Source organism: Scardinius erythrophthalmus (assembly GCF_964197995.2).
Source record: "Scardinius erythrophthalmus genome assembly, chromosome: 3".
NCBI lineage: Eukaryota > Metazoa > Chordata > Actinopteri > Cypriniformes > Leuciscidae > Scardinius > Scardinius erythrophthalmus.
In genome coordinates, this window is record NC_138223.1 from 30,989,562 (window position 1) to 31,004,991 (window position 15,430).

General features: G+C 39.0%; 1 protein-coding gene across 1 annotated transcript in view; it reads left to right on the forward strand.

Annotated features, from left to right (window-relative positions):
- Window positions 1–9,185, forward strand: part of galntl6 (polypeptide N-acetylgalactosaminyltransferase like 6) — a gene marked incomplete at its 5' end in the record, with an annotated part of 251,968 nt that extends 242,783 nt beyond the window's left edge. The window contains 3 exons of the mRNA XM_081361331.1: window positions 4,405–4,521; window positions 4,752–4,901; window positions 8,376–9,185. Of these exons, the coding sequence (XP_081217457.1) occupies window positions 4,405–4,521; window positions 4,752–4,901; window positions 8,376–8,543 (435 nt within the window). The 3' untranslated portion in view covers window positions 8,544–9,185. The remainder of the gene's footprint in view (window positions 1–4,404; window positions 4,522–4,751; window positions 4,902–8,375) is intronic.
- Between the last annotated feature and the right edge of the window lie 6,245 nt (window positions 9,186–15,430).

Genomic DNA, 15,430 nt, shown 5'->3' on the forward strand with positions numbered 1-15,430 from the left:
TGCTACACCATGAACAGGTAGTAAGTACCGATGATTGAGCCCTTTAGTAGCACTTAAAATGATGCGAGAGGAAATGTTCTTGCGGTTTCTTTCTAATCAGCACAACCTCCTGCTAAATTCCAGAATACTTTAGAAAAGAAAATAAGAGAACAGAGGCTTTAGAAAATCCACAACAAACATGCTTTGAGCTTCTTAAAACATATTCGAACACATTTATAGTTGCTCTGACTTCACAAAAATGTGGTTTGGTAGTAAATTGGCTGCAAACGCAGAAAATTAGATTCTAATGCATGTCTTTGTTACCGTGTTGAACAAGTCAAATAATTCATCCTGAAAACATCACACGATGGCAGGCGCAAGGAAGGTCCAAAAGAGAGCGAGGAGCTGCTAATAGACAAGAAAATGAATTAAACATGTTTTCTTTTTATAACTTCAGGAGGAGGGGGGGAGGAGGGGGGATAAGCTTTTAAGAATAAATCGGCAAGGCAGAGCTTGGTGTGACCTTGCTTTTCGCTTTCATTTTGTTCCATTTGTCAAGCTCGTCCTCACTCGATTCTCCAATCCAGCTCATTTGAAAAGAAATCACAGCTCAAATAGGGTGCACCATTTCCTTTCCCGTAAATATAACGCAGTAAAGTGTTGACCTGAACTGCAATAAAGACCACCGTCTGAGTTAGGACATTTTTATTCTGATGTCCTCACCCGCCCCGGAAAGCTTGTTGCGTCCATCTGCCGAAGAAACTGTATTGATTGCATTAGTTTTCAGCCTAGGTTTAAGGGCCTAGTGAATTTCTGTCTTTCAGACTGTGAGAAGCAGCAAATGCATCTTGTCACCAACAAGAAAAATCTGCTTTAGGTCTTGCATTCACGGAGCAGAACGCATCGAACAGAACTTCATGTTGATTTTTGCAGCCTACTAACTGATTTCCAATTACTTTCAACAGTCATGGCTTGCCAAGAGCTCAAAAACCCTAAATCCCTCACCTCAATCGTTCAGGACTCATGAGCGTGAGAAAACATATTTGAGGAAACGGGCCTCAACAAACACTCTGTAATGTTTCCTCTGATGGCCTTGGTATGCAGTGCACAGTTTCGGCAGTGGAAGCTTTTGCTTTGTGCATACTGCACAGCATAATATGTTCCACCACTGTTCATCCTCTTTGTCAGGCCTCCTTTTTGTGCTTGTGTGTGTGTGTATGACCTTGCCCCAAGCCCTAGTCCCCCTATGTCTCCCTAGTGAGGTGAATAAGTGAGCAGAATTGGCCCAGAACTGCTGCCCACTCCTCTGTGTCTGCTCAGGAGGCAGTGGCTCCAGCCGCTCATGCATTATTGAGCTGCACTGTGACAACAGTCGGTACACCTGAATGCCTTAAAGAAAATTAGACAACCTGGACAGCTAATCAAAAAAAGGAAAAAAAAGAGAAAAATGGAAGGACAAGGGGCAGCGGAACTCTCTAGAATTCATTCAATGGGGAAAGTGCACAAGTCTTTGTGAACAGGTGTATTTTGAATGAATCATTATTTAAATTGTCCGATTTAGCACTTGAACAGATTGCAGACCAGGGGTCACATTATACTTCACCGCACAGTTGGGGAAGAAGTAAAACTTTTGGCTAACATTCTGTTACCTTCAATTCACACCGTGAGCCCCGTAGAGGTCATTAAGCATGATTGTTATGGTCGGGAAATACTGCTTTCCTGTGCTCTCAAGAAACTCGTGTAACTATTTAAAAAAATAAAAAAATTCAAACATGGTCTCATAGGAAATACGTAGGCCTACCTCTGTAGGTATGTACAAAATATGTACAATCTGGTACATATCACTGCAGTTTCTAACAAATGAACACCGGAGGCAGCAAAACAGCTAGCACTTCTAATTGTTTTCACACACAATTATGATTACAGTGGCAGATTGTGGATTATGGAATTACACAGATTATGCTTGATTGCTCAGCTGGTAAAGAATTGTACTTGTGATGCGGAGAGCTCGGGGACGAATCCGGTTAAAGACGAGTCACGATAAAAGAGCTAAAAAACTAGCTAAAATGCCATGGTTACGAGTGCCTTTTTATGTCACATTTGCTTTTGTTAACACTATCGGGTAGGTTTAGGGTTTAGTGTAGGTGTACATTATATTAAAATGGAGCATTAAAGGTCCCGTATTATGCCCCTTTTCACAAGATAAGTATCTGATGTCCCCAGAGTGTGTATGTGAAGTTTCAGCTCAAAATACCCAACAGTTCATTTTTTACAGCATGTTTAAATTGTCATTTTTTGGGGCTCAGAAAAACGCGCTGTTTTAGTGTGTGCCCTTTAAATGCAAATGAGCTGCTGCTGGACAACCCAGGGGGCGGAGCTTCATGAGCTCGCGCTCAGTCTCTCAGGACAATTTCATCTCACAGAATGATGATAATATCAGAAACTCTCAGTAACGGTGTTTATTTCGAGTCGGACAATAATGCCTACAGAGTCAGAGTGCTGTATAGAGATGAAACAGATATAGTTTAGCAGTTTAATTATGGTTATTATAACGTATTTGTCATCTGCTTGTATGTATCCATTACTTATTAATAGCCTACAAGTCTGCTGTCTGAATGATGATCAAACATATACTGATGAGTTTAATAAAGTTTATTGTACATCACACAAAAGATGAAGCGTCAGTTTTACTTCAGAAAAGCACCGTAAGAGCTGAGTAAACACAGTAAGTTATAAGAAGTGCACAAGTACATTCAGGAATTTCGGTAGAGTTGAGGGAGCATTCCTGTAGGCGGAGGTTAGTCAAAAAACTGTTCTACTGACGTCATTAAAGAAGGAAGTAGAGGGATGTAGTCCAAACGGGCCGTTCGATGTAGGCGGCTTCTGTTAAATAAAATATCTCGCTAGGCATTGAACTTTGAGCTTTATAATTGTACAGATATTATTTATACTCTAACAACAACATTACACACTAACTGAAGTTTGAAACATGGGATCACGAAGAACGGGACCTTTAAGCTTTAAGCGCCACTAACCCGACATTTCAATTCAGAACTGCAGTGATATGTACAAACTTCAACGTAATAAAACGTTGCCATATTCACTTTCATCTGTTCCGGAAAAAAATTAACATGATTTTAGCGCCACTCACTGGACATTTCACTGTGAAACGTGCACGACGCAACGTACTTTGCAAAAATGTTGCCACTCATTTTCTAATGAGACCAGGCTGAAAAATTTGCAGATGCATTTGACATTCTCTATTCATTATTTGGCATCATTTCGATGTTAATATCCACAGAACTATCAAATCTCAACCAAAATTTGTTGACAGAGAATATATTATAAGGTCCATCAGGTCAGTAGCCTATCTTACATTTGCTTTGTTTTTTGTTACATTTTCACGTTTGTCATTTTTTTTTTTCCCAAAAGCATGTCATGGACTTATTACTGGATCATTTTCTGCTATTATTGAAAAATAAAAATAAATAAAAATGTACTTGAAATTGTATGACAAAATATAAATATTTCTGACACATTTATGTTAAACATTAATGTTTTTGTGGTGGGCCTAAAATGTTGGCAGGGCAAATACCAGCAGAACATGTCCTTATTATTATTGAACTAATTGCTTATTGGAGTATTCCTCTCATGTTCTCATTGCTTCTCTCATTGTTGCTATTTCTTCTTGGTATTGTTCTCTTATGTTTGTGTGTGGTTTATTTTTATTGATAGATGGATTTATGGATTGTGTTATGCATTTTAACCATATTTGTTTTAGGTTGACATATAACATTCTGTCCAGGGACTACAGATAAAAAATAGCCTTTGGGGCTAATGCTGGCACATTTACAGGAAGGTTTATTAATGTGCAATGTCCCTGTTAATCAAAAAATAAAATAAAGTAAAATAAAATATAAAATACAATAAAATGTTGCCTTAATTGAAATCAATTTTAAGTTGAGTTTTCAAAGTGCTTTGTGCATGTGGAGTTGCTGGCTATGTGGAGTGGAGCTAATGCATATATGTATATATCTATCTTACAACCCTTTTGATCTCAGATGCCTTGTTCTTGTATCTTGTTATATACACGGACAACCCTGCTGAAAAATCCAGCATTGCTGTTAAACCAGCATAAGGTATGTCTTTCATGCTGGGAACCAGCATGGGATGCTGGTTGCAGGTTTGCTGGACACCAGCATGGGAAGTGGGAATGCTGGTGGACCAGCAGCTCCAGTTCAGTTTTGCTTGAGAACAGCATGACTTTGGTCCACCAACTAGAACAGCACTATACCAGCAATAACCAGCCTGGAAAAACATGGAATACATTATGCTAGGTTTCCTCAGGGAATGCTAAGGCTAACTTTGTTAAATCCTTGTGCAATTGATAGGTGTCACTCAACAAATCTATTTCTCTGTCCGCAGATCCGTAATGTGGCATCTGGTTTGTGCATCGATTCTAAACATGGCTCCACTGGCACCGAACTGCGCCTGGACAGTTGTTTAAAAGAGGGTGCAGAGCGAACATGGGCACATGAGCAGGTAAGGCTCCTTTTCAGTACATTTCCCACATTACTCAGTACTGATTAGTATCAGACATGTTGGAATAATGTGAACACCATTAGATGGATGACTATTTAAGTGTAGTTTCTTAAGTAACTCCCTAAAAAATGAACTGATTCTTTGATTAAATGAAATCATGATATGATGCATATTCCTTGACAGTTTTTTTTTTTGAGACTGCGAGTATTGCTGTTCCCTGTGGTGGTTAGATTTTCACGTTTGGCTGGAGAGAGGACATCAGGCCTGGAGATCCCCTACACACCAGAAAATTCTGCTTCGATGCTATTAGTCAGAACAGCCCCATCACCCTGTATGATTGCCATGGTATGAAAGGCAACCAGCACTGGAGCTACAGGAAGGTAAGGCAGTAATACAGATACACTACCAGTCAAAAATGTGAATATAGCTAATCATTCTTATGAAATAACACAAAAGTTTGAGGAACTACTGTATGTAGTGACCAAAAGCATATCAAAACTATCTTATGTCAAGTAGCTTCTTCAAAACTTGCCTGTGCCTTTTACAGGTTTGTGCCAAAGGGTCAAGGTTTGTCTGAGGTTTTACTCCTACTAGCCACTTTGACGGTTTGAATTTTATATTTGACTGAAAAGCTTCCAATACTAAATTTCCACATTATAGATACACGATACCAGCTGCGCTTTCTTGCTCTCGTGATCTCTCAGACAGCGAGTTGACACACAAATCCGCCTTCAATCACTCCTTTCATTTTCTCCAGAAGAGTATTGCTGGTATTACAGATCATGAATTTCAGCGTGGGATTGCGCATATTGCCCATAATTTTACTCATTCCGCAGATTTTGTGCTCACACCCAAAGTGTGTGCACATAAAGCTGCCTCTCAGTGCTAAATGTAGTTTTTTTTTTGCTACTTATTGCACTTAAACACTTATATTGTCACATAAAATAAAATACAAAATAATGTAAAAATGAAAGGCCTTTGCCAGTATTCGACTAAACACAGTCAGTTATGTTTTAAGTGAATGTAAACAGTTGAGAAAGCTGCATTTGTAACAGTATAATGGATCCGTGGCCAGTGAAAATTATTTTATAACTTTAGAAACCTGTGTGTGTGTGTGTGTGTGTGTGTGTGTGTGTGTGTGTGTGTGTGTGTGTGTGTGTGTGTGTGTGTGTGTGTGTGTGTGTGTGTGTGTGTGTGTGTGTGTGTGTGTGTGTGTGTGTGTGTGTGTGTGTGTGTGTGTGTGTGTGTGTGTGTGTGTGTGTGTGTGTGTGTGTGTGTTCATATATACATTATGTTCTAAGAAAAAGTAATGTAAGAAAAAATATTTGCCTATAAAACTATTTAAATATAACACAGACAACTGACGGAATACGCTATTGAGATAAAATCCATTACAGTCAGCATGAGTAATGTTTTACACCCAGGTGTTACGTTTTCATATCTCTTCATACATTTTCATACCATTTCTAAGGAAAAGCTGCACCCGTCTTCCCCCATATTCCCTCTTCACATCTTCTTTAAGAGGTCAATAAAGTATATCTACAGCAACAGAGCAGCGGTGGGACCGAACGTACACCTTGTTACAGAAGCCCCTGTGGACTCATACCTATCGCTCTGGGCCCATCACGAACGACAGAGCCTAATACAGAGCACTGTTTTTCTAGCCCTCTAGCGAGGTCCTATGAGCCTAAACTGAGATATTCCGTCTCGCACAAGGGCTTTAAGGTGTCAAGCAAAGAAATCACTGTCATTGCAGGATAGGTCAATGACGGCACTATATAGAGGGGAAATATACAGTTGAAAGGAAAAGGTGGCACCTGGAAGTGGAGCTGCCTGAGGCGCAGAGAACAGTAAATCAACCCAGGGGAGAGCAGCACAGAACTGGAGCCGAAAGCCCGAAGGCATGTCCCTCCTCTGCTCAGCCTGATCACTCCCTTAGGGACACATCCTCTATTTTTTCACCGGCTCTGTTTGGCATACTCAGTAGTTTCTAGCGCAAAAATATACATGCCCTGTGTGCTGTGGAGAACACTTCCAAGTGGAGACTTTCTTTGTTGTCTTCCACTTTTTGATAGGAGATTGATGATGAATCCCCCATTCTTTCACTTTTATTTACCTTTCACCTTCCTCATTTTCTTTCTACACTCTCAGAAAAAAAAGGTACAAAAGCCGTCACTGGGGCGGTACCCTTTCAAAAGGTACTCATTTGTACCTAAACAGTGCATATTAGTACCTCAAAGGTACATACTGGTACCAAAATTGTACATATTAGTACCTAAATGGTACATATTATGGTGCTTTTCCAGTGCATGGTACAGCTCGGCGCGGTACGGCTCGGCTTGGCTCGCTTCGCTTTTCCACTGCCTGGTATGACTCTGCTCGGCTCGGTTTACTTTTCCACTGCAGTTTAGTACCGCTTCAAAGTGGGTGGGATTATAGACTGATCGTCACCCCATCCTCTCGCTGGATCCGCTCCGTCTACGTCTAGAACGTCTACACCTCGTCTACTGACCAGTCACAACGATTCAGCCATTTCTTTTTTCAAGTTTCTTTGATTTCTTTTTTTCTAGCAAGTCGTTTAAAAAAATGTGCGAAGAAATAACACTGCGGTGGCTGTTGCTAACTATTTAAATCTAGCGGGTTTGGTGTCTCGTGGTGCAAATCCAGTGACGCTGGTAGTGATGATTTTCTCTGACCAATCAGTGGTCTGTAGTGTTTTCACGTCACATTTTTAGTATCGGTACGGCACGCTTGGAACCTCAACAGAGGTGGTACCTCTTAAAGTGAAGCGAAACGAGCTGTGCCGAGCGGTACAATACAGTGGAAAGGCGCCTCAAAGTGAATCGTACCGAGCCATACCGAACCGTACGATGCAGTGGAAAAGCCTATTTAACCTTTTTAAAAGGGTACCGTCCCAGTGGCAGCTTTTGTACCATTTTTTCTGAGAGTGCACCATCGTTGTGCAGTGGTATTTTTAAATCATTAGGCAAAGTCATCGCTGTTTTTAATGGTTAATTTTAATCCAATGTAAATTAATGTTCCAGCTAAACTTAATGTTGACACATTTCCAGGTTAAATAAACATTACTTAGGGCCTGTTTACATAGAACGTGCTACTATTCCATTGTTTTTCAAAGTCATTTCAAGTTTGGTTTTGACATGACAAAAAAATCGGTGATAACCACGTGGGTGAGTTTTTTACTTACTTTTTAATTAGTCTTTACATTAACACCAATATAATTATTCATTCAGAGTCAGACCGATGTGCAGATGTGGAATGCACACAAAAGTTATTGCTTGAAGAAAGTGCTAGGCCAATCGGAATTTATCGCCTGAACAACATAATAGGCCAATCAAAATGTGATGGAGGCTCTCATGTGACTTTTCTCCATTTATTCTCAATTACCCCCCACCAAACCCACCAAGTTCTGTTAAAACTCAATGGGATCAGTGAAGGGAAGAGAGACGCTGCCTCACGCTAACTTTAACCACTGTTGTCGCTGTGTCACTTTTAAAAAAAGTGATTTATACAGTTTTAATGCCATAATTATTTCGTAATATTTGCATTGTTTTATTTATGTACAGTGGATATACCAACCTACCGCCCTTCCCGTACATCATTTCTCAATGTCTTATGTTTCACTTCTAAACTCAAGCCAAGAAATAAAGTCCGCTTTTCTGATTAGTGAATTCCATGTTTGGTTCTTCAGTTCCACTTCTGTAATCCGACTGAAGGCTAGAGGGAGATTGCAGGATTAGACCTCTGCCGCAGTCACAGTCACTGTTTCTTGTTTATTTATTTTTATTTCACCCTCCTTCTCTCTTTTTCTCCTTCCCATCTTCTTCTTGCTCCAGGACAAATCTTTGTACCACCTGGTGAGCAGCGGTTGCATAGACTGTAGCCCGGGTGATAAGCGGATTTTCATGAACAAGTGCGACCCCGAGTCTGAAACACAACAGTGGATCTTCCAGAAAGTCAACGCCACCGTTCTGGACAAATTCAACAGCGCCTCTAGCTCATAGGACCTGGGGTTGTGGTCAAGCCAATCAGCTGGCTTCCACACATTCACACACCTCCCACAATCCTAAATGTGGGCCTGGATGTTCTTACTGTCTGGCTCTGGGTCCCTCTCAAGGTTCTGCAGCAGTCTGAATGAGGGGACTAGAAACAACGAGAGACATGAGGCTGGTGGAAACGCATCCACAATGAGCACCTTGCTGGTCGAGGAGAATACGGACAGCCCGACTCTCTTGTAGGGGTCTAACTTGGGCCCTCAGTTTCTTCATATACATTGAAAAACAGAGCAGCTTTAGGACTTTGGAAGTGGAGTCCAATGAAAGAATGTTCTGTATCAGTCCTTGAAGATTGCATGGTGGATTTGTACAAAACCAGAAACTGGAAAGAGGTTTTTTTTTTTTTTTTTTTTTTTTTGTATTGCTATTTATTTTTTTCTGGGATCGTTTCAAATGCATATTTATTTGTATTTATTTGGTGCCTTTCCAGAATTAATTTAAGTGTATTGACTCTGTTTTATCATCTCTTGTACATGTAGAGTCAAACTTGGGTTGAGGCAGTGAGCTAATTCAATGAAATATTTGACTTTTTCAATGGAATCTATCTTGTTACAGAGTTTCTCGTCTATAAATAAATCAGAAAATGAGTGGATGTTTGTTGCCTTGCCTGTGTGTTATTGTCATGCTGATGGATGATATCATGCTTACTGTCTTATCTCAAAAGTGATGGTTTGTCTCCCTCTGGTGTTGAGCCATCTGCAGAAGATATGTATATATATATAGAGAGAGAGAGAGAGAGAGAGAGAGAGAGAGAGATTTTTTATTTTAATTTTTTTTGGTGTTAGCCATCACTATTACTTTATAATATATTATTTGACCTTTAAAGGGGAATTGTTTTAATTTGGACTCTGTGCATGCTCTTTGAGACAGTGTCCATAGACCTGCATGAAATGACTGAGAGACAAGAACGGTTTGACCTAAAAATATCAAAATTGAAACTACTGCGGAAAAAAAGACACCTACATCTTGGATGCCCTTGAGGTAAGCTAAAACATACCAAAATTTAATTTCAAAGTGAACTATGCCTTTAATGGCTGACATTTGCCTACACTGGATGTGAGCGTCATGCAGGACCGGACCAGGCTCTGTTGGTGTCCTATAGGCGAGATTTTTAGATAGCGCATTTGACTAGCCTCTTACCTGTCTTCCCTATTTTAGAGCATACACTGGAAAATTACATGAACTTAAATGATTGCAAATCATGAATGCTTTAGACTACACTACTACAGTAATAGGCATAGTTTTTTTTTTTTTAAAGAGGACACTTAGGCCCCATCCACACTACTGCGTTTTAGTTTAGAAACGGAGAATTAAAACGAATACGATCTCCGTCCAAACCAGCGCTTTAGCTGCGTATTAGAATTGATCTTCGTCCACATTAAAACTGAAAACGCGGATCACGTGACCATTCACCAACACTGGGCATGCGCGTGCCGGTGTAAACCTAGAGACTTTCAAACATAGACTGTAAAAAAATGCTTTCAAACATCAAAATGTCATTTATTAATATGTATTTGTGTCAAAATGACATATAAACATCTTTTCCTATTCTATTTTGTCTGGAAACGCTTCCAACAACTTGCGTGTCGCATGAAAAATAGGTCTATTTCTAGCATAAGACACGAAATGAGCGGTTTGTGTGAGAAAACGAAGCGCCCGCGCCCTCAGATCACTTGGATGTGGCTGTGTTATAAGAGGTAAAAACAATATAAATACTGTTCGTTTTCTCACACAAACTGCTCGTTTCGTGTCTTAGGCCATCAATGTGTACTTACGATGGGGAATTGTTTAATTTGGACGATGGGGAATTGTTTTAATTTGGACTCTGTGCATGCTCTTTGAGACAGTGACCATAGACCTGCATGATATGACTGTCAGACAAGAAGGGTTTGGCCTAAAAATATCAAAATTGAAACTACTGCGGAAAAAAAGACACCTACATCTTGGATGCCCTTGAGGTAAGCTAAAACATACCAAAATTGAATTTCAAAGTGAACTATCCCTTTAAGTATTTGGGAATTATGATTGACTGTAAAGTACATTTTTCTGATAATGTGGGTCTTATCTGTAAGAAAGCAAATCAGGAGTTATTCCTGTGAAGGAAACTGTGAGAATTTTCTGTATATGTTTTTTTTTTTTTTTTTTTTTTGCAAAGACTTTATATCAGTTAAGTCCTCCTGGATGCATGTCGCCTATGCCACGGGCCGGCCCTCACGTCAAAAGCAAATAGAACCCATTATAATCACTGATGCTGTCTGCACAGTATACAGGATACAGTATACAGATGCATTCTGTTTCTGGCATAGGGGCTACTCCACGCACTTGAGTCTGTCGACAGCAGGACAAATGGAAGAGTGAAAGAAGTCTCTGTACAGACTTCAGAAGGATCCCAACATCGGAAAAAAGTGGATGGTTCACTGTAATTCCATCTTGGATGGCATAAGAGGATTAGGCTATACGTATGTTTGTTCAAAGCATTTTGCTTTGTAATTGAGGCACAGTGTAAAGGAGAGTTCGCAAAGAAACTTTTTTTGAAAGATGAAGCAGCCAACAGTATTGGATCTGATAGCAGCTCCATCACAAACCATAAGTAAACTATTTATCAATGCTTATATATATATATGTGTGTGTTGTTGTTGTTGTTTTGTGCAAAACATTATACATTATCAACATTAAATCAACATTATAAGTGAACCTCAAGGAACATTAAAATAATAATTTAAGAAAAAATAGTACTAATATTCATTTAGTAATGCTTCACGAGGATAGTTACAAGAACAATTCAAACACAGACTAAATACTTAGCAGGTCATATTTTTTAAAAGATTTAATTTGTATATTTCTTTACAATAAATAATAAACAGCAAGGTACAGCCACAGTAATACCACTGTTGTGTGTGTGTGTGTGTGTGTGTGTGTGTGTGTGTGTGTGTGTGTGTGTGTGTGTGTGTGTGTGTGTGTGTGTGTGTGTGTGTGTGTGTGTGTGTGTGTGTGTGTGTGTGTGTGTGTGTGTGTGTGTGTGTGTGTGTGTGTGTGTGTGTGTGTGTGTGTGTGTGTGTGTATTGCTGTAAGTTGCTTCAAAGGTTCTGAACAATTTCTGTATAGATTATAAGGCTATAGTAAAATGGGGAAGTTGTCACAAGTGCTACACCTCAGTAAATATGGTTTTAAGTCGATTCACTTGTGGTTGTATGGTTCAGTCCAATTGCATTTTAATTCCAATGATAAAGAAGAAATTTTATGAACAAGTGAACTGAACATTATAAAACCACATTGATAAATCTATCTTATCTGTTTTTTAAATTAACCGCCTTTTCCAGTAGCCTAATGGCGGAAATGTTCAATTGTTGGCTGGGGGAACGGGCCCACCGTGTCTGTCTAAAAATGTGTGCTATTTTCAGAACATTTTATGCAACAACATAATTTTCATTTGATGGTATTTTGTTATAGTCTGACTGTGAGAGGAGGACTTACTGGCCTGCTGGATCAATCGCTGATACGAGTAGAAAGTAAAAACGTCCTGAAACTTTTTTAACTGGCCATAAAACATCCTACTGGAAATCTGAGGTCTGTGTTCTCAATCTTGGACACTAGGGGGAGCTCATCTCCTACAAATATTTTCTTATCTCACTGCAAGTGATTTATCACTGAGACAGTCAAGTTTAACGTTACAGATCAATGATTATTACAAAGATTTGTTCAGTGCGAGTTTTTCCTTCTGTCTTATGTTTTTTTTTTTTTTTTTTTTACGATAGCCAGGCCTACTTAATGTTAACAATTTAACATTATTTTTACAGCATATTGAAATGCCACTGTAAAGTGTAATTCACTTAAAAGTGTGAAACAAAGAGATATGTGCATATGACGTCAAGCTCCCTCTTGCTTCAGATCTGGATTTTGCACTCTGGACTTAATTATTAACTAAAAATGTTTACATGTGTGTAATATTGTTGTGGTCTACCATGACATGCTGTTCAGAAGAATCTTTCTCACACATAAACTAAGGTTAATGAGAACATATCATAAACTTCTATTGGTTTTACATGAAACAATTATAATTCTAGTGGCTGCTATGAGTAATCCAACAAAAATGAAATTACAAAAACATTATGAACTACTGTTAATATTAATAAACATTAATATTGTAAAATTTTCAGCATCCATTATTCCAGTCATCAGTTTCACATGATCCTTCAGAAATAATTCTAACATGCTGATTTGCTGCCCAATAAACTTTTCTTCTAATTATCAATATAAATACCAGCTAACAGGATGAGTCAAACCATCCAAACCTCCGTGGTTTGCGATGCATTCAGAGCACATAATACATAAACTATAGACACTCCCATTTAATACAGAGCATGAATGACAGATGATGCGTTTTAATAAGCTGTCAGAGTGAAACTGGAAAACGCCAATCTGACAGACTTTACATGCCCTTACAAATCAGGGAAAGGCAGGATGACAAGATGTCCTGGTTTAACAGTCAAAGTTTCAGGAGGTGTGTCTCAGTGCACTGTCTCTGGTTTCTATAACAATAACTAACTTTATTAGTCCCAAGCTTTCTGTTTTAGGACATGTCAACACAGAAGAGAAAACTGCTCGTTAAACAATTTCCACTTCAGCATGGGGATTTAATAGGCTATAATTTTTGTATGTGAACTTCCAAATGAATTTTATTTGGTTCTGATGTTTGGTTCTTGAAAATCTTCTACTGTAAATTTACATTTCAAGCATGATAGCTCATAACATTATTATAGGCCTATACATGACATGATAATTGAGAGAATAGCCTACTACATGAATTTGCTAATTTATTTATTACACGAGAAGTCTCTTTAAGTGAACTGCAAAGAACTGTCCACAAGATTTGGATCCCTCTATTTTTTATTATGTATGTGTGCTATTATATTTGTGTTATATTGAACCCATGAACACAATAGATAGGGATTCATTGTCAGAAGGTTTTTCGCGAGTTATACCCATGCAAGCGATGATTTGGCGACATCTTGTGTTTGAAAACGATTACTACAACTAACTATTGAAATAAAAATGACCTGAGGACATTTCATTTTATTGTCGGTGAGCATAAATCCCTTAATAGCCTAGATGGCTAAAAAACATTAAAAATTCAAATAAAAAAACTTGAGTGTGGGGCAAAGGCTCAATGTACCAAATGTACCAAAACCCTGGTCCCCTGGAAATCGTCCCACCTGTATCTGTTTGCTCAGTAAAAGCGATCCATGCAGGGCTCCTTGAATATGGGAGCAGATATTCTGTCCAAGAACGGACCGTCCACGGGATCTAGAGCACTTTGTGGAAGTGGAGGTGGACCTCTTTGCTTCGAAAGAGAACACCCACTGCCCAATATTTTTCTCTAGGGAAAAGGATGCATTAACCCACACTTGGCCCTCTGTAGCCTACACCCAGAGTTTGTGAATATCTCAGCAGTGCATTATTTGTTTTCTGTGTATTTCACAGTGGATTATTTGGTAAATTTCGGCGGAGGCTTTGCTAACATACTTTTATGATATGGATCTGCCAGCAACGCCACAAACATGTAAGTAGTCATGTTTATTCTAATGCCTGATCTGTGATCAGTACATCGAAGCTCTTACTTTATTTACATCGTTTTGAATTGTTGTTTTGTTGATGGGAAAGGACTGTATAATTTGACTGGTCTTTAAAAGGTTGTAACCACCAAGGAGCATCGATTAGAATGCAGACAAGATGTTCCGTTTACGAGTTTTATTGAAATAAAGGTTTAAAGGTGTGTGTGTGTGGTTCTGAAACAGAGATACATACATAAATCAGTAAATGTAGACTCTCTATATAAATGTCAAATAGTTAAATGTCTAGCAGGTATATAATAAAACAAACACAATCAAGAGATTAAATTATAGTTTTTTGTTATGACTTAAATGCAGTGTTGTAATAAATGCTTATTACTAAGCAAATACAAACTTAGAAATGCAGTAGTACATCCCTGTTCAAAGATTAATTTGCTGCACATTAACTGCAAAAATATACAACATACTAAATTCAGCTGAACATATAATTATGAGCTGCAGAATTACTCCTTAAATAAACGTTACACATTGTGCAATAACAAAGAACATTATTTCAATTGAGAAACATAAGGCTTGCAGAGCAACACCTCCATTAATTAAAAACGTTCTCAATTAAACACACAAGCAGTGGAAGCTCCGCCATTATACGACAACGAGCAGCAACATGTCACGACATTATTGTGAGGTAAAAACAACAACAAACTTCAGTATACTTACTGGTAGTTGCACGCACACAATACTTGGAACTCGTAAATAAGTACAGCAACACTATCTTAGATTATCTATATAAATATAGATAATCTAAGCGCTGCCACGCCAGCGCTATCTTCCAAACGTTTCCGAAACTGAAACTGAAACTGTCTGCTCCAAGGAACCGCATAGCGCAGTGACGCTCCTGATTGGCTGATTCTCAAGCAGCCAGTTTTATCTGCCTGAAAAAGGTCGTCCTTCGTCACAGCCGCCCCCAAATTTGTTACACTATATTTGCCATTCTAAGAAGGACTGACCGTATCAGTGTCTGGTATGGCAGGTAGAGCTACAAGGCGAGCAACAGGCCTCGTGTAGATTTTGTCCTTGACTTTGACTACTGCAGTCCTGACTCTCCCATCAGTTCCTGGAATAACCTCAGTGACATGACCTAAAGGCCACTGGGCTCTTGGCATCTGTGGGTCCACTACCATCACTATGGTTCCCGTTTGCAGCTGTGCAGGGTCCTTGTGCCACTTGGAGCGAGTCTGAAGAGTCGGGAGGGAGTGTCGTATAAAG